The sequence below is a fragment of the Chelonoidis abingdonii genome, chromosome 16 (genome assembly GCF_003597395.2).
Source record: "Chelonoidis abingdonii isolate Lonesome George chromosome 16, CheloAbing_2.0, whole genome shotgun sequence".
Taxonomy (NCBI): Eukaryota; Metazoa; Chordata; order Testudines; family Testudinidae; genus Chelonoidis; species Chelonoidis abingdonii.
This window is the reverse complement of record NC_133784.1, coordinates 23,158,320-23,177,258: the sequence shown is the minus strand read 5'-3', so window position 1 is coordinate 23,177,258 and position 18,939 is coordinate 23,158,320. Positions and strand designations below refer to the sequence as shown.

General features: G+C 45.7%; 1 protein-coding gene across 10 annotated transcripts in view; it reads left to right on the top strand.

Moving 5' to 3' along the window:
• Nucleotides 1-18,939, top strand: part of DOCK3 (dedicator of cytokinesis 3) — a 605,476-nt gene that overhangs the window by 270,574 nt on the left and 315,963 nt on the right. For all 10 annotated transcript variants that reach the window (XM_032805794.2, XM_032805793.2, XM_032805795.2 and 7 more), the window contains 2 exons: nt 14,492-14,533; nt 15,886-16,040. In XM_032805794.2, the coding sequence (XP_032661685.1) occupies nt 14,492-14,533; nt 15,886-16,040 (197 nt within the window). The remainder of the gene's footprint in view (nt 1-14,491; nt 14,534-15,885; nt 16,041-18,939) is intronic.

Here is an 18,939-nt window from a genome sequence, read left to right as displayed (position 1 = left end):
GGAACTTTTTCCTAATGTCCAACCTAAATCTCCCTTGCTGCAGGATTTTCCATCCTGATTTTACAGAGATAATTTTTACCTTTTCTTTCTTTAATTAAAAGCTTTCTTTTTAAGAACCTGATTGATTTTTCCTTGTTTTAAGATCCAAGGGGATTGGATCTGGACTCACCAGGGATTGGTGGGGGGAAAGGAGGGGGATGGTAAATTTTTTCTTGTTCTAAGATCCAAGGGGTTTGGATCTGTGTTCACCAGGGAATTGGTGAAGTCCCTCAAGGCAACCCAGGGAGGGGACAAAGTTTTGGGGGAACAGAGAGTGCCCCAGACACTGGAATTCTGGGTGGTGGCAGTGTATCCCAGATCTAAGCTAGTAATTAAGCTTAGAAGTGTCCATGCAGGTCCCCACATTTGTACCCATAACTTCAGAGTGGGGAAAGCAACCTTGACAAGTCCCAGAAAGGGGACAATTAATGAGGTCTGACAATTAAAGATGGTCTGGCATACTCCATGCAATTGTGCTCCCACTTCAAAGAGAACAGAGAAGAAACACTTTCTGCCTTCTAAGGGAGAAGGATACTTATTCTAACGCTGTCCTCTGAACTCTTTCATGGTGCAAGCTATCAGTGAAGTGAACAAGCAAAACCACACTAGCTCTACACCTTCTTATAAGGAAGCCAAATGTTTAGACCATTTTTTAGAAAGAACTTGACTTTGGCAAGCTTACAATTCTGCATAGCAAACTACCAAGCTTTAATGTTGAAACATGATTTTATTGATTGCAGTACATTCTCAGAATTCACCAACAAACTCCACCAAGAAGATAGACCTCATTTCCAAGCAGTTATTGATGAAGGTAAATTGTTGACTAGATTGGCCCTCAGGCAGTAAGAGATGCAGCAAATACAGTATCCCACTCAATGGCAATTTCCATAGTCATGAGACGGGCTTTTTGGCACAATCCTCCAGATTTCCCAAAGAAAGCCAATCCATCATGGAGGATTTGCCTTTCAAGGAAATAATCTATTTAGTGAGAAGGCAGATAAGTCATGACATTCCCTCCACAACTCAAGAGCAACCCTTGGCTTACTAAGTACCTATACCCCCGCACCACGGAGGATATAACCCAGGACTGAACCTTACAGACCACAGCCTAGCCCCTGACCTGTTCTACCACCAGAGGGCTTATGAACCACCTAAGAAATGCAAGAGAATGTGGCATAATAAGCATAATTTTCCACCTTCCTTCTCCTTCCAGCCTCCCACCAAGAAATTTATTCAATGGGACTTTCAAAAGCTGTGAATCAGTTCCCTTGCCATATTTACTTGTCAGGACTCCTGCACCCCATTTGGTGGCTGCCTAACTCATTTTTCCCAGGCTTGGCACCTAATAATATCAGACAGATTGGTTCTGGAGATAATTACCTTTAGTTATACAGTATAATTCCTCTCCCTTCCCACGACTCCGAGAAAACACTTTCCCATCCCTCTTCAGAAACTCTTCTCATGAGAGGTTGCTCAGACAAGGAATTAGACTCCCTATTCGATTTGGGAGATTTAAAGCCAGTAACTTCTCAGTACAGACAAAAAGGATTTTATTCAAGATATTTCCTCATCTCCAAGAAGAAAGGAGACTGGAGGCCTATACCAGATCTCAAACAGCTGAATATCTTTATCTACAATCTGCAGTTCAGAATAATCACCCTAGCTTTTGGAATCCCTTCACTGGACAAGAACAATTAGTTCACAGCTCTCAGTTTAAAGGACATTTATTTCCACATAAATATCCACCCTGCATGCAGAAGATTCCTCTGATTCACCATGGGCCTCGATCATTATCAACAGAGAGTCCTCCTCTTAGGCCTCTCAGTGGTAGTGAGATTATATATGAACGTACTATTGGTACTGTCATGGCTTGTCAGTGTTCCCCTTCTTCAATGACTGATTGTTCATGGGGGAATTCATATCAAGAAGAATGGGCAACAACCCTGTCCATCCTCAATCTCTAACTCTTCTAAGGGCTTCAAGTAAATGTCGAAAAGTCCATTTTAGTTCCCTCACAGACTACAGACTATATTGGGATGACCCTAGACTCAATGAATGCCAAAGCATACCTACTTGATGATATAGTCCAAGTTTTGAGGGATCTCATCACTCAGCTACAGCTGAGCCCCCAGATGACAGTTTGATCATGGCTGCTCCTCTTAGGTCACATGGCCAAGTGTACCTATGTGACACCTTTTGTGAGAGTTTGCCATCTATGTCTATAGGCTTGATTACGGAACATTTAAGCAAGCACAGTCTGCGCAAACTGATGCCGCTCTCCCACAGAGTTCTGGCTTCTCTCTCCTGGTGCGAGAACAGGAAGATGGTATTTCATCCATCCACTACCCACAGAAAGACTGATTACAGATGCCACCCTACTAGGGTTGGAGCCATTCTGAATTAACACGTAGTGCAGGATATCTGGACTCACCAAAAATCCCAATTGCACATAAACCTTCTGGAACGTCATGCAGTACACAGAGCCTGTAAACAATTCCTACCATTTATCCAGACTTTGCATGTTCAAGTCATATCAGACAGCATGACAACAGTTTACTATATGAGCTAACAAGGGAGAGCAAAGGTCAACCTCTCTTTTCATAGAAATAGTCAATCTCTGGAACTGGTTCATTCACCACCAGATCACCCTGTTCTTCTTTGAGTGAAGGTGTATGCGTGCCACGTGCATGCCAGCTGGAATATTTTCCCCTAGCAGCGTCCGTAGGGTCGACCTTGGCGCCCCCTGGAGTGGCACCTCCATGGCACCCTATATAGGGGCCCGCCGACCCTCCACCCCCTTAGTTCCTTCTTACCGCCGGTGGCAGCTAGTTGGAACCTTACTCACTCTTACAGCGAGATTAGCAGTGTCCCGTTGTCCGTGTATATAGTTTAGTTTTAGCTTAGAGTTAGTTGTACATAGTTGATGATTGTTGTGGGGGGTTCCCCCAACGTATTCATCGCCCTGCTGGGGCATGCCCGGGTCCCCGGGGTTTAAACTCTGCAGGGACTGCGGGAAGTTTATGCCAAAGAATGACCTGCGCTTTTCCTGCCACCATTTTCAGAGGGAGCCACCAAAAAGACTGGTGCAATATCTGCAGGGGCTTCCGTCCCAGAACTCTTAAGGACAGAGAGCAGAGACTCAAAGTGCTCCTGATGGAGGTGGCCTTGCAGCCACCATTCAACCCCGAGCCGGCCAATCTGGCGCCCAGCACCTCATCTTCGGTGTGCAGCGCCGCGGCACCGTTATCAAGACATGGGGCCCAGGCCAAAGCCTCCAAATCCCAGCACCAGAGGGAGTCGGGACACAAAAAATTGTCCTCCGTGAGGCACCATTCACCTTCTCTGGTACCCACTAAAAAGAAGAAGCTGGTGAGGGAACGATCACCCCACCAGGACCTTAAAAGGCCGACTCCGTCCATGAGTGCAAGTGGACAAGCCAGGCCACAGACTCATCTTCCTGTTGCTCCGTCGACTCCTGCACCAGAGAGGGGGTGGTCGAGTCCAGACCGGCCCAGGTCCCTGGACCTCAGCGAGGATGTGCGTCTTCTATCGACACCTGAAGCGTTCGAGGCAGCCTCTGACTTGTTGAGCCTCCCGGTGCCGATCTCTCCACACCAGCACAAGGAGCTGCTGCCCATGGCCTGTCCCCCAATAGAATCACAGGGCAAGCCAGTCATGATGTTAGCTCGGTCCCCGCCCCGCGCCACCCCATGGGCTCCAGTGCTAAGAGAGCGTTCTCTGGCCCCGGGGCACCGCTCCACGGCAACAGTGGGTACTGTTCCCCCTAGGTCCTCCTATTCAGAGACCTCGGAGGCGGAGTCCTACCACTCCAGTAGGTCGAGGAGCAGGAAGTCGGCTTCGCAGGTAAGCCATGAACCTTACCCGCCACAGTGGCAGCAGCAGTGGCAACCGTCCTCCCAGTGGCCGTTCTGGACTCCCTGGGCCTACCATCAGTCCGTGGGACAGGCATTCGGACTTTGCTCCAGGTCTGCCTCAATCTCCTCGACGTCGGTAACTCCGGCACAAATACCTCTACCACTGGCATCTCCATCCGGCAGGGGTGTGCTGCAACAAAGTCCAGCACCCCCTAGCTATTCACAGGCACCGGCGAGGGCCATGGTTCCGGCACGCCTTGTTTTTCCGTGTCGACCCCGGTACCAGCTGCCGTGCCGCATCTCGAATTTGCACCGGCCACGCAACCACTATACTGTGTGCTGCAAGCCCCTGAAGAGATGGACGATGCAGAGGAAGGTCCGCTGCAGATGATCTCCTCTTCATCTCTGGAGGTCGCGGGTACTGCAATGGCACCGGCCCTAGAGGACAACTGGATGCTCCAGCAGCTACTCAAGAGGGCAGCCCAGAGCCTGGCTATCCAAGCAGAGGAGATTGAGGTGCATGTGGACCCGCTAGTGGACATCCTGGCCCCCTCGGACCCATCCAGGATGGCCTTACCATTGATCAAGCTGACATGTACCGTACTTTGTGGCAGACGCCGGCTTCATTGGCCCCTACAGCCAAAAAGACAGAGAGGCGCTACTTCGTGCCCTCCAAGGGCCACGAGCACCTGTATGCCCACCCTCCCCCAGACTCTTTAGCAGTGGATGCGGCCAACCAAAGGGAGTGTCAGGGGTTCTAAGAGTCGACACCTAACAACAGAGAGGCCAAAAAGTTGGACCTGTTTGGCAAAAAGATGTATTCAGCAGGGGGGCTGCAGTGACGTATAGCCAACCAACAGGCTATAGTGAGCTGGTATGGACACAATACATGCTCGCCATTGTCTAAGTTTGCTGAACTTCTTCCCCAGGATTCGTGAACAGAGTTTTCGGTCTTGGTTGAGGAGGGGAAGTTGATCTCCCGAGCATCCCTCCAGGCAGCCTTAGATGCAGCAGATGCAGCCTCCTGCGCACTGGCAGCTGGCTTGGTCATGAGGTAGGGAGCCTGGCTTCAGGTCTCCGGCCTTCCTCATGAGGTTCAACAGACCATCCAGGACCTCCCCTTCGAGGGACCCATGCTCTTCTCCGAAAAGACAGACAAGAGGTTACACAGCCTGAAGGATTCGAGGGCTACCCTTCACTCCCTGAGCTTGCACACCCCAGTAACCCAGCACAGGCAATTCAGACCGCAACCAGCCCCACGTCCTTACCAGCCTCAGAACCGCTCGGACGCAGGGCGCAGGCGAGGCAGGAATGGCAGAAGGCGGCACCAACATCAGCCCGCCGGCCAGTTATCCGACCAGACAAGACCACCATCGGGGCCTAGGCCCCCAGTTTGATGGTACGGTCAGGGATGACCTACCAGTCAGGGCTCTGGATCCTCCCAACCCTACCTTTGGGTCACGTCTGTCCCCTTTTTACCGTGCCTGGTCCCGAATCACATTGGACAGTTGGGTGCTTCGCATGGTAGAGAGGGGATATTCTATCCAGTTCTCCTCCCTCCCGGTCCACCAGCCCCCCTCCCCGTCCCTCTTCAGGGACCCTTCTCACGAGCAACTTCTAACTCAGGAAGTACAGTCCTTCCTCACAGCAGGGGCAATGGAGGAAGTTCCTCAGGAACTCGGGGGCAGGGGCTTCTACTCCCTATTATTTCCTAATACCAAAGGTGAAAGGGGACCTCAGACCTATTCTGGACTTGTGGTGTCTGAACAAGTTTGTAAAGAAGCTCAAGTTCTGAATGATCTCCCTGTCCTCTATCATTCCCTCCATGGATCCAGGGGACTGGTATGCCACCCTAGACTTGACAGATGCATATTTTCATATTGTCATAATCCCCCTGCACAGGTGTTACCTCAGATTCTTTGTGGGCAACGCTCGTCTTCAGTTCATAGTGCTGCCTTTTGGACATCTCAGCAGCCCTGAGGGTTTTCACAAAGTGCATAGTAGTTGTGGCAGCCTTCCTGAGCAAGCAGAGGATCGTCCCCTACCTGGACGATTGGCTCATCAAGGGCCATGCTAAGGCACAGGTAGAGGCTCAGCTGGTTTTCATCAGACAAACCTTCCTCGAGATCGGCCTCCTGCTGAATGAAGCCAAGTCCACCCTGTCTCCCACTCAAATGATAAAATTTATAGGGGCAGTTCTGGACTCAACACACACCAGGACGGACCTACTGGAGTCCAGCTTCCGGTCCATGTCCAAGGTCATTCTCGGTCTCCAACGTGTCCTGATCACCACAGCAAGAAACTGCCTCAAGTGACTGGGTCACATGGCAGCATGCACCTATGTGGTGAGCCACGCCAGGCTCAGGCTGTGCCCTCTTCAGTCCTGGTTGGCAACTGTGTACCGGCCAGCCAGGGACGCCCTAGACTCTGTGGTGACGCTCCCCCGAACGGTGCTCGATTCCCTCCAGTGGTGGCTTGACCCGCAGGAGGTGTGCGCGGGGGTACCTTTCGCCAGGCCCCAGCCCTCCCTATCCTTGGTAACAGACGCATCGGATCTGGGGTGGGGCGTGCATCTGGGGAACCTCAGGACCCAAGGCCTGTGGTCACCAGAGGACCTCTCCTTGCACATCAACGTCAGGGAGCTGCGAGCAGTGCGTCTAGCATTCCTAACCTTCAAATCTCACGTGGCACGCAGATGTGTTTCAGTCCTCACGGACAGTACATTGGGGATGTTCTATATCAAAAAACGGGGGTGCATGCTCCTCTCCTCTGTGCTGGGAAGCCCTCGCGTTATGGGACTTTTGCGTTCGGAACACAATTTGCCTAACAGAATCCTACTTTCCAGAAGAGCAGAACGGACTGGTGGACGCTCTCAGCTGCTCATTCCAGGGTCACGAGTGGTCCCTTCACTGAGATGTAGTATGCTCAATTTTCTGTCTCTGGGGCTATCCCCAGGTAGACCTGTTTGCCTCAAGAGAAAACAAGAAGTGTCAACGTTTCTGCTCCCTCATGGGCTGCAGTCCTGGGTCTTTGACGGATGCCTTCCTCCTCTCCTGGGAAGAGGGTTTCCGTACGCCTTTCCCTTGGTTCCCATGGTCCACAGGGTACTCCTCAAGATCCGCAGGGATCGTGCTCGTGTCATCCTGATAGCTCTGGCTTGGCCGTGCCAACACTGGTACACGTCACTCCTGCATATGTCTACTCGAGCGCCCTTCACTCTGCCCCTGCTCCCAGACTTGATCACACAGGATCGGGGCCACCTCCGACACCCGAATCTGGAGTCACTCCCCCTCACAGCCTGGATGCTCCATGGCTGAACCCTGTGGAGATGCAATGCTCTCAACAGGTCAGGCAAGTCCTACTTGGTAGCAGAAAAACCCTCTACCAGGGCCACTTACATGACTAAGTGGAAACGCTTCTCCATCTGGGCCGAACAGCGGGGACAGTCTCCTTTGCTCACCCTGATCCCTCTTATCCTGGATTATTTTCTTCATCTGAGACAGCTAGGACCTTCCATCTTTTCCATTCGGGTCCACTTGGCGGCCATCTCAGCTTTCCATCCAGGAGAGCAAGGTGCTTCGGTTTTCGCGAACCCACTGGTTGGTTGCTTCCTCAAGGGCCGGGACAGACTGTTTCCACATATTCGATAAGCAGCCCTGGCCTGGGACCTCAATTTGGTTCTTTCTGCCCTCACAAGGCCCCCCTTCGTGTCTCTGGCTTCGTGCTTTCTGCTATATCGCTCATATAAGGTCGCATTCCTCGTGGCTATCACCTCGGCCAGGAGGGTCTCGGAGCTCAGGACGCTGACATCCGAGCCCCCGTACATTGTCTTTCATAAAGATAAGTTCCAACTTAGGTCACATCCGGCGTTCCTTCCGAAGGTAGTCTCCCAATTCACGTGGGTCAAGACATTTTTCTCCCTGTGTTCTATCCAAAGCCACACTCCTCCGGCACAGAGCGCAGACTGCATTCCCTGGACGTCCGCAGGGCCGTAGCATTCTATATTGAAAGGACCAAACCCATTCAGGAAATCAACCCAGCTCTTTGTTGCTGTGGCCGACAGGATGAGGGGACTCCCAGTCTCATGACAGCATATCTCCTTCTGGATCACGGCCTGAATCTGCGAATGCTACAATCAGGCTAAGGTGCCTGCCCTGTCGATCATGGCCCACTCAACAAGGGCATAGGCCTCCTTCACGGCATTCCTGGCTCAGATCCCGACACAGGAAATATGCAGAGCTGCCACGTGGTCTTCAGTCCACATATTTACGTCGCACTATGCCATCACGCACCAGGCCAGAGATGATGCAGCCTTTGGCCACGCAGTGCTTCAGTCTGCAGTGAACTCCGATCCCACCACCTAGCTTCAGGCTTGTGAGTCACCTGTTTGGAATGGACATGAACAATCACTCGAAGAAGAAAAAACGGTCACTCACCTTTTTGAACTGTTGTTCTTCGAGATGTGTTGTTTGTGTCCATTCCAATACCCACCCTCCTGCCCCTCTGTCAGAGTGCCGGCAAGAAGGAACTGAGGGGGTGGAGGGACAGTGGGCCCCTATATAGGGCGCCATGGAGGCGCCACGCCAGGGGGCGCCAAGGCCGACCCTACGGATGCTGCTAGAGGAAAATCTTCCAGCTGGCGTGCATGTGGCATGCACACACCTGCTTGGAATGGACATGAACAACACATCTCGAAGAACAACAGTTACAAAAGGTGAGTAACCGTGTTTTAGCCATGCACCTTTCAGCAGATATTTCTCCAGACACCACTAATGGGAACTACACAACTTGGTGATACAGAGAGCAGCTTAATCAGTGGAGATTCCCATTTGGGGATCTCTTTGCATCTCAAGAGAACAAGAAATATCCAGCATACTGCTCCAGAGTAGCTCCAGGCCATGACTCCAGATTGGACACGTTTCTAGTTCAGTAGTCAGGGCAACGGATGTATCCTTTTTCACCCATCCCACCTTTACTCAAGCTTGTGAGGAAGATCAAAATAGACAGAGCGCTGGTGATCCAGATTGCAACTAGGGGTGGCCCAGGCAGTTCTGGTTCCTGAATCCTTGTGCTTGTGCATCCATATTCAGCTCCTCTCCGACCTACTGGCTTAGGACAAAGGCAAGATGAAACACTCCAACTCAGGCCATGTCTAATCTTCAGGGACTATAGTGGCATAGTTACGGCAATGTAGCTATGCTGCGTAACTCCATTACATAGATGCAGTCTACAGCAGCAGAGTGACATTAGCTAGTTTGCTGGAAGCATTTTTCCATTAACCTAGCTGTGCCTAGGGATTATGTCAACATGGCTATGGTAATCAGGGATGTGGATGTGTAGACCAGACCTTGGCATCCTTCCATATAGCAGCATGATATTTGGATGGATGACAGACCTAGAAAAGTCATGGTTAGAGGCAGTACAATCCATCCTTAGCAGTAGTAGAAAAGATTCCACAAGGAAATATTACATAGCAAAATGGAAAAGATTTTCTGGGTGGTGCCATTGTTGTCCAATATCACCCCCCAGAAGATGCTGATATCCCTACTATTCTGGATTACCTCTTCTTTCTAAAAGTGTCAGGACTTTCTCTCAGCTCCTTGTGAGTATTTTTGGAAACTATTAGTGCCTTTCACCCTCTGGTGGACAGCCATTCAGGCTTTGCCCATCCTACTACAATACTGCTTCTGAAGGGATAGAATCAGTCCCCTGAAGGGACTGAACCCTACCCTGATATGCTATGTCCACCAAGACCTGTAAAGCGTTAATAAAAGCTCCATTTCACTCAAGCCTCATGTTTCTTCTTTCATCTATCTGTGAAGGTTGCTTTGCTGATAGCAATCACCTGAGCCAGAAGAGTAGATGAACTGGGAGCTTTTGTGGCTGTACCAGCTTATACTGTCTTCCATAAGGACAAAATTTCCCTGAGGTTACCCCCCAAATTCATCCACATAGTAATTTTATCTAAAGCAGGTCATCCATTTACCTATCTTCTATCCGAAACTACATGCCACCAGAGAGGACAAGAAACTACTCTCCCTGGATGCATGATGACCCTTGTCATTCTATTTACAGAAGACAAAACCCTTCAGGAAATCTCCTAAACTGTTGTCTATTTTATGGTACATATGAGAGGGCAAGCAATCTTTTCACAGAGACTTTCCAAATGTATTTTGGGTTGCACCATCTTTTGTTATGAGTTAATGGCAGCCCATCTCCCACACAAAAGCCCACTTCCCCAGAACCCAGGCTGCAACTGTTGCTTCACTTCAAGATAGCCCTCTTCTGGAGATCTGTAGAGCAGCTCTATTCACACCTTTGTGAACCATTATGCTCTTGTATGATCTTCTACAGTAGATGCACCCTTCAGCTGAGCAGTCCTCCAACTGGTGGTAGAGCAGATGCAGACCAACCTGCCCTCCTCAATGAATACTGTTCGTTAATCACCTTGAGTTGATACACATAAGGACCATCACTCGAAGAAGAAAGGTTACTTACCTTGGATAATAATTGGAGTTCTTTGAGATACGTGGTCCCTATCTGTATTCCACTATCCACCTTCCTTCCCTTCTACTGCAGAGCCTTGGCCTATGGCTATTCACAGTAGAAAGGGAACGAGAGAGACTGTCAGTCCACACTGCCACTTATGCCCTCAGTTCAGCACTCAAGAAGGAGAAGAGTGCAGCTGTGGACCAATGGAGTCTGCTAGAAGAGATCTTCCAGTCTTGGGCACATAGAGTATATGCACTCTTCTAATAGACTACAGATAGGGAACCACACATCTAAGATAAACTCCAGTTATTGTACAGGTAAATAACTTTTCTTTTTCATCTCCTCTCTTGTCAGAATCATTTTGTCTTAGGCCTTGTGAATCAGGTTACTGATTGTGAAGCTGAACAATGTGGCTTAACATGAATAAAATTTGCCTAAAATTAATGTTGTTTTCTAAGAAAAACAAATTACCCTTTCCATACGAAAACTTGCATTTTTTTGTAATGGTATAAGCTAATAGTATTTGTTGGTATATACATTGTTTTTAACCTATATAACATTGTGGGGAAATGTATTCTGAGTTGTGAAACTGTTCCATGGAGCTTTCTGTAAATCATCTTACCATTGGAATTGCTTCTGGATTTAATCTACATTGGTCAGTGGTATAGGCCCAGCAGCACAGCAGTAACAGTGGGACACTGGAGATATCTGCAGATCTTTAGAAGGGTTTAAATCTAGCTTCTAAACATTTGTTTAGCCTTCGTTTTGATTAATTGAACGTTTATTTATGCATCATTCTGAAATGCCTACAAGGTGAGTACTGTAGATGGGCAGAAGACAGAGCTACTGATCATGTTTCTTCCAGGCCTCAGCTGTTTGTCTTTAAATTGAACTTTTTATTTTTAAGTTAAGATAAGTAATATATCAGGATTTCTTACAAATACACTAGTTTTGAAGGAAGTTTTGAAGTGGAGAGAAACTAGAAATAGACTTGCAAGGAACTTAGCTTTTGATTTCAAAACAACAAGATACTCAGGGATCTCAAACAGAGTTGAGCATGGCAGCTTTTATACAGCTGTTATACAGAACTGGAAACCTCTCTAAGCTTTCTAAAAAAATATTTGTAAATATATAATGAAAATGAAAATAGCATGTGTACTCTAAAAATTCCCCACAATTTGAAGCATTTTGCCTTTGCATGCAAGTAGACACAGTGTGTATGCTCATCACCTAGAACACTACTGATTGGGGCTTTGTAGATGCCCTGAGGGAAGGGAAAAAACTCATCTTTGCCTCCATCACAGCCACAAGCTAAGATTAAAAATGTTTTATAGAAGTGAGACTCAGATATCCTGTGCCAAATTCTAACCATCTTCCATTTCATGCCATTTTTTGCATGTCATCTGTGTACTATGGTGATCTGTGACGGTAATGGAGGGGAGAGACTGTCTTCACAGCTGAGTACAAAATATTTTTAGTTTATCTGTAGGAATAGTGTTAGTTCAAATGCAAATGTAATATGCTGTTTGGGCTTTTTTGATGAATCCATAGTCGTACACCAAACTATAGGCACATTGAGACCTCATCATAGAAGCTCACTGAAAACACCTGTTCCCTACTTCTGGGGATAGGGATGGAGTGGGAGGAGGGGAAGAGGATGCAAACAGTTCAGGGAACAACTTTTTAAAAGAGAGAGTGGGTTAGAAAAATAAACAATAAATATATTCAACATGAGGATTGAAACGATTATTTTTCACGGTTGATGGTTACATTGCATAAAAAAACCCACAAAACTTTAGGAAGAGTGTTCAAAAATAATGAAGTATAAGATTAATAAGCCATACTCTAACAGTCCTGTTAGTCATTATAATGTAGTATTAAGCTATGATGAGTCAGAAATAGGAATGGGTGTGCATTAGTAGGCTATTGCTGCAATTCTCTTGTGGTTAAAGAAGACAAAAGGCCTTGGACTAGATCCTAAAATAGGACTTAGTCTAAGCATTGCAGTGCCTAAATTTTAGACACCTTGTCATCTAATGGAATTTATAACACTGAACCAGGTACCCTGTATAACTCCTGCGGAGATTTAAGTACCTAACAATGGGATCCACAAATGCCAGCAAGTTGAGTGGGGAACTGTCTAAACTAATATGAAATGCTGAAGATTTAAGCCCTGGTATGACCTAAACCCTGCCCCTCAAAGGAAGTTACGTGCCTAAGTCTGGGTCTGAGGGAAATGCCTATTTTTGTTTGAGATTCACAGCCATGAACCTTCGTCTGGAGCTAGGCACCTAAGTCCTTTCTTGCAAAAAGAAGGTGAGACAGGATTGGAAGAGGGACTCAAACTTAGGTCTCTCACGTACTGGGTGAATGCCCTAGCCACTGGGTTAGAGAATCATTCTGGCTCTTTCTCTGACCCAATAAATATTTAATTATGTATACAAAGTAAAGTGGCTTCTACAGGAAAGTTGGAGAGAGACCCAGCCTAGACTATCCGGGCGGGGCGGGGGGGGGGGCGGTTGAGGCCAAGTCTCCCATGTCCATGGGAAGTGCTCTAACCATTGGGCAAAATGTTATAAGGTGGAAGCAACATCACCATCACCACTTCCTCCTCTAGATAAGTTTTGTGTGGGATCTGATCTGTTAGGTGACCTCTGAGAATGCCTGCCAGATCAGGCCCTGCAAGCAAGATAGGAGAGAGAATGCCTAATTTGAGGATCCCAGCTAGACACAGGACTGAGATGCTGTGCACATGCCCAGTGGCAGGTTTAAGGAGACTTTACCAGCAGACACTTAGGTGCCTAAATCTCTTTATGGATTTAACCTCTTGTGCCTCTTAGTGCATCTGAGTCATGCAGCAGTGGCTTACTCATTTCCACTTTTTTGAGGTCATTGCTGTGTCCTATCAGATCATCAGTACAGTGGCCCACTACTGTTAAAATGCAAATTAATTGACCTCTAATTGTATTATTTAATTTCAGTCCCTTGTAAAGCTTATTCTTTTGTATAGATTATCTTTCAATTCCATAAATAAAATGGCCTTTTTCCTCTGTTTTTATTCATTTTTTCTGACTGCAAGACTCATAAGAATGCTGTGGTTAGGAGATGCTGTTGCTGAAGCTCTTGGTTTGTTGAATTTCTGTTCCTGCAACTGCTGCCATTTTGACAACAAATCATGCAGGTTTTGCTAGGTAGTGTGTTCGGGTTTGTCAGAACAAGGTCTTAGACATGTCTGAAAGGGGTAGGGTATTAAGAGGGGGGAAGGACATAAGCTATTCTGTTGATCATGTTGACAAGATATTTCATTTTTTAAATACTATAGTTTAAATGAATGTACATAACGAGGCATGGCAAAATCATAAACAAGACATTAAAAAAACAAAACTCTCAAACATCTATTTAGATTTCGATTAATATTTAAATCTCTCCTCTGGAGATTAAACAAGGACAATTAGAGACTTGCAGTCCATTTTCTGATTATAATGTTACCCTTTAGCATGAAAAACAGGATCATCCTCTGAGTTACAATTTCAGAGATGTTGCTCTTACTACAAATGTTTTTGTACAGGTGTTGACTATTTGAGATCAGTGAAAATGTCTTCAGATGTTTACTGGCATTTCATTTTGTATCACACAATCCAGATCTGTGCAAAATTTGAACATGGAAAGTATCAAATGAAATACAAAGATAATTTTAAATGCTATCAGGTCTGTAAGAGCCTTTTACATTCAAAGTTAAGGCAACACCACCCCTAAATTATCTCAGTTAAGTGTAAAAAGGTTGTCAGAAAAGCTAGTGGTATCGGTGTATGTCTTAATGAATAACACAAATGAAAGAAAATAATTCTGAATCATGAAAATAAATTGAAAAATCAGTTTGTTCTGATCTCAGAAATATCTGGTATATTTATGATAAAGGACACAGTAACAATTAGAGGAATACATAGAGAGAAGAGAGTACAGGCAGGAGAATTTTAGGGTTGAAAATTACTTTTTAAAAATAGTGGTCCAATGCTGTATAAAGTGAATACAAATATTTCTCATATAATAAATAATTTCTATTTTTATTCTTTTTTCCTCCACAGCACTTATCAAGTAGGCACAGTGTCCAGCAAAGCACAACACAGGTAAGATGGCTACAAAACCCTAGCATTATGTCTTTTTTTTCTTTGAAGTCTGTGATAATGTATCTGAATGTAAAGAAATAATGCAAATTGCTGACTGACTGATACTTATATAGAGCCTTTCATTCAAAGATCTCAAAGCACCATTCATCCTTCCCCTGGATCCCTCTCTAGCCTATGTCTGAGCCTCCTTTTCCTCAACTCAAGCTGCTGCTCTTACCAGGGCTTCTGCCATGGAGTCACCCACAAGTAACAACTACCTGTCTAGGTCTCTCTCCTTTCCATCCCCACACTCTTTCCCCTGAAAGCTGCCTTTTAATTAGCCTTTCTGTCACCTAGTTCCTGCTTGGTCACAGAATCTCTGGAATCGGAATGGTAGTTCCCAAAATTTCCAGCTTTAAATGACTGGGGCTTCTAACAGATATTGTAGGTTGTGAATGTACCCTGTTATACCTTGATTTATTGTAAAATTTAGAGAATTTTTACATTTAGATTGTACCTTCAAAGATAGGGCAAATTTGAAAACTAAAATCTTAACATTATCCCTGTACGGAAATACATTCCCAGCTCATTCTGAACAGAATTGGCTCAAATTGATTGTTGACCTGCACATAGTGTTTTTATTTACACCAGTGCAAAATAGAAATAAAACACTGTCAAATTAGAATGGTAGTATTTTATACATGCTTTCCACTGGTATAAATGATGTAACTGGTATTAGGCCCAAATGTACATCCTTCTTGGGATTTTTCTCTTTTGGTTACTCAAATATCAAAAATAAAAGATACGCTTACCCCCCGCCCCAGCCTAAGCTTTCTCTCTAAATTGTTCCTAGACTTTCCTAACAGAGACCTAACTATTTTAGACCCCAAATCCCTCTTTCCCCCTAATCTCACATAGCCAGTTCCACATCTCTCATCTCCAGGGTGGTTAATGAGCTACAACTGTTATAAAAAGTCAGCAAGAAGCAGTTTCTGAAGCATTTTTTTCAGAATTCTAATACCTGCTAACGGTGTGACTCAACAAGAAGAATTGTATTTTCTAGAATCAGGAGCACTGGCTGAGAAACAGAATTGATGTAGTCTGTTTGATGGTTAGATAAATTGATTTCAGATTGGTAACACCACATATCATCTTATCTATGTTTCCAAACCACTGCAATGAAAAACAAATATATAAGTTAAAACTAGAAAAACTGAAAACACATCTGCCATGTCTCTGATGTAGCACCTAATTCATGAGGCTAAACTTCTACTCCAGGGAGAAGGAAGAACTGAGTTATGACTCTGCCATGTGAGTTATGTGCCCCTTATTTGTGAAGAAAATAATACTTGTTTTTGATTTTTAAATATCAGGTGGATACAATTCGTCAGCGTCATGGGGAGGCTTGCCGTATGCCAGTGCCCCACCACTTCTTCGTCAGTCTAAAGAGCTTCACCTATAATACTATTGGGGAGGACACAGATGTCTTCTTTTCTTTGTATGATGTTCGAGAGGGCAAGCAGATCAGGTAGGACAATATCAACCTCTTGTTTGCTTTTCATCACATGTGGAAGAATGTGAATTCAAAGAATACAAAGCTTGGAGGAAAAATGTCTGAACTATCTCCTCTCACACTTGTCATGAGGCATTTTGATAGATGAATTCAGCAACTGGCAGTTTTGTGATGCATACATCAAAATATCAAAGTATAGTGTTTTTGATGTGAGAAGTGTAGTTCTCAGGAAAGTGAGTGACTCGGAGCATTGACTAACAGTAGACATAGCATGGGCAGTCATTGTACAAACTTCCAGATCAGTCCTAAAGCTTAGCCTTAAAAAGGTTTTCTAATGTAGTCCAGGTCTTGTGCAGAGGTAAAGTTGTTACTCTGTAAAAAGTGATAATGCTGATTTGTGCCATGTTATATGAGAGTTTTGAAAGGAGCCCAGCTGTTTGTTTAGGTGCTTGGCTGAGATCATCAAACACTCTTTCCCTTGTGATCTAAGAAGGATCATAGTGGATTGGAGAGATGCTAGAATTACCATAATAATTTGTGTTCCTCACTCTGAGTTAGATATAAATACTTAAATATGGCTGCAAGTATGCATGCTTCTGGTCAGTTTGACTGTAGAGTACGTTACAGGTAGCCACTAGAGCAGAGGTCCCCAAATTGTGGGGCACGCCCCCTAGGGGGGTGCAGAGGAGCATTTGGGGGATTGTGGTGGGCAGGGCCAGCCCCCATGGAGGGTGGGCCAGGAGCGTCACCCTGCCCTGCCCCAAGTTTTGCTCTGACCCCACCCCCAACCACATCCCCCATTCTCAGCCCTGTGTCTGACCCTGTCCCCAGCCTTGGTGCGGCTCCGCACCTGGACGGGGGCTCAGCTGCCATTCCAGCCCCATCCTCAACCCCTGGCTGGGGAGGAAGCAGAGACAAACCCAGCTGCAGGCCTGGCCACGTCTCCATTCCTGGCCCAGGGATGGGAGCGGACCTACACCCGGCCACAAGCCCGCCTGTGGCTCTGCTTGCGCCCCAGCCTTGGCCCCTGGCGAGGCTCCGGCCCTAGACCCACTCTCAGCTGCGGCCCCAGCCTCAGCGCCCTTGCCTGATCCATGTTCCCTCTGCCCAGCTGCAGCTCAGTCCTGGCCCTGGCTTCAGGGGAGGCCAGGGGGCCACGGAAGCATGACCCTCAAAACTAAAGGTCTCAATATGATAGGAAATAGTTTCTATTTTTTTCCTTCTCATAAGTGGTCTTTGGAAATACCAGGATGAAAATTACCAGAAAATGACTACATCAAGTGCCTTGTATCTGAGTAGTGCAGTTAGTATATGTGTTTATCAAGAGAAGTCATTGAGACACCTTATGCTGAAGAAAATGTTGTAGGCAAAGGTCTAGTATCATTGGGAATCCTTGAGGCTTAACTCTTATTGATGTCATCTTACTCCTGCACAACAAAAACAAGTGATGAAAACAGGTTAGAGAAAAAACTGAAGATTTCCATACTAAAGCTTTTTTAAATTCTAATTATAGGATAAAAGGAAGCTATCATCTACAGTTTATTTGAAAAAACGCAGCACTTATAAATCATTCTTTTGAGCTTTGATTAAATTATGTCTGGGTCCTTGGACAGAGATATTTAACATTTCCCTAAAAGAATTTTATGCCATTGTGATCACAACTGTCTTGTACATTTTGACATTTAAATGTGTCCCAAGCTGGGAAAAAAACAAATTTCAGAGTTCTTTCTGCCTTTTGTTTCATTTTGAAAAAATTATTCTTCCAAAGAAGTTGTGGGGTAGAACAACTAATATTTGGGGCTCTCCAGAGTACTAAAAAAAGTTGAAATATTGGAATACCCTAAATAAATCAGTTAACTCTTATCGTTAAACAAATGTGTCTGCCACCAATTAGCTGGGCATCTTCAAGAACACTTTTAAGGAATGTAGAGAAGGAGTCTGACCTGATATTGAGTCAGTTGTTTGATTCCCTCTATCCACAGGAGTTATTAAAACATTTATTTTGGCTGGTCAGAACACTCAAAGGCATGGTGCTCCTCAAGAGAATAGAACAAAAAATAGCTATCACCAAAAGTTTAGTGTGAGAATGGCACATCTAGATACTTCAAATAAACACATTCAGTTTCTATAACAATTAACTGAAGTATCAGAAACTGCTGAGTTCAAGAGCAGCAGTCGGAAATGGGGAAGACAGATGTGCAGCTGGAAAATAAGCCTGTGCAAGGCCTCTAATAGCTTCAGACGGAGAGAAGTTGTCACATAAGAGACCACACTGGCTTAACCAGGAGATCTTAAATTATCTGAAACTCAAAAAGGAATCCTACAAGAAGTGGAAACTAGGTCAAATTACAAAGGATCAATATAAACAGCACAAGCATGTAGGGATAAAATTAGGAAGGCCCAGGCATGAAATGAGGTTAAACTAGCTAGAGACATAAAGGGTGACAAGAAGACATTCTACAAATACATTACAAGCAACCGGAATACCAAGGACAAGATAAGCCTGTTACTCAATGGCGGGGGGAGACAATAACAATAACTTTTTTGTGTTTCAGTTTTCTCCAAAAAGTTTATTTGCGATTGGACTTCTAACATAGTGAACGCCAGTGAAAATGGGGTAGGATCAGAGGCTAAAATAGGCAAAGAACAAGTTAAAATTAGGCCTGGTCTACACTACGCATTTAAATCGATTTAAACAGTGATAAATCGATTTAACGCTGTACCTGTCCACACTACAACGCTCTTTATATCGATATAAAGGGCTCTTTAAATCGATTTCTGTACTCCTCCCCGACGAGAGGAGTAGCGCTAAAATGGATATAAACATATCGGATTAGGGTTAGTGTGGCCGCAAATCGACGTTATTGGCCTCCGGGTGGTATCCCACAGTGCACCACTGACCGCTCTGGACAGC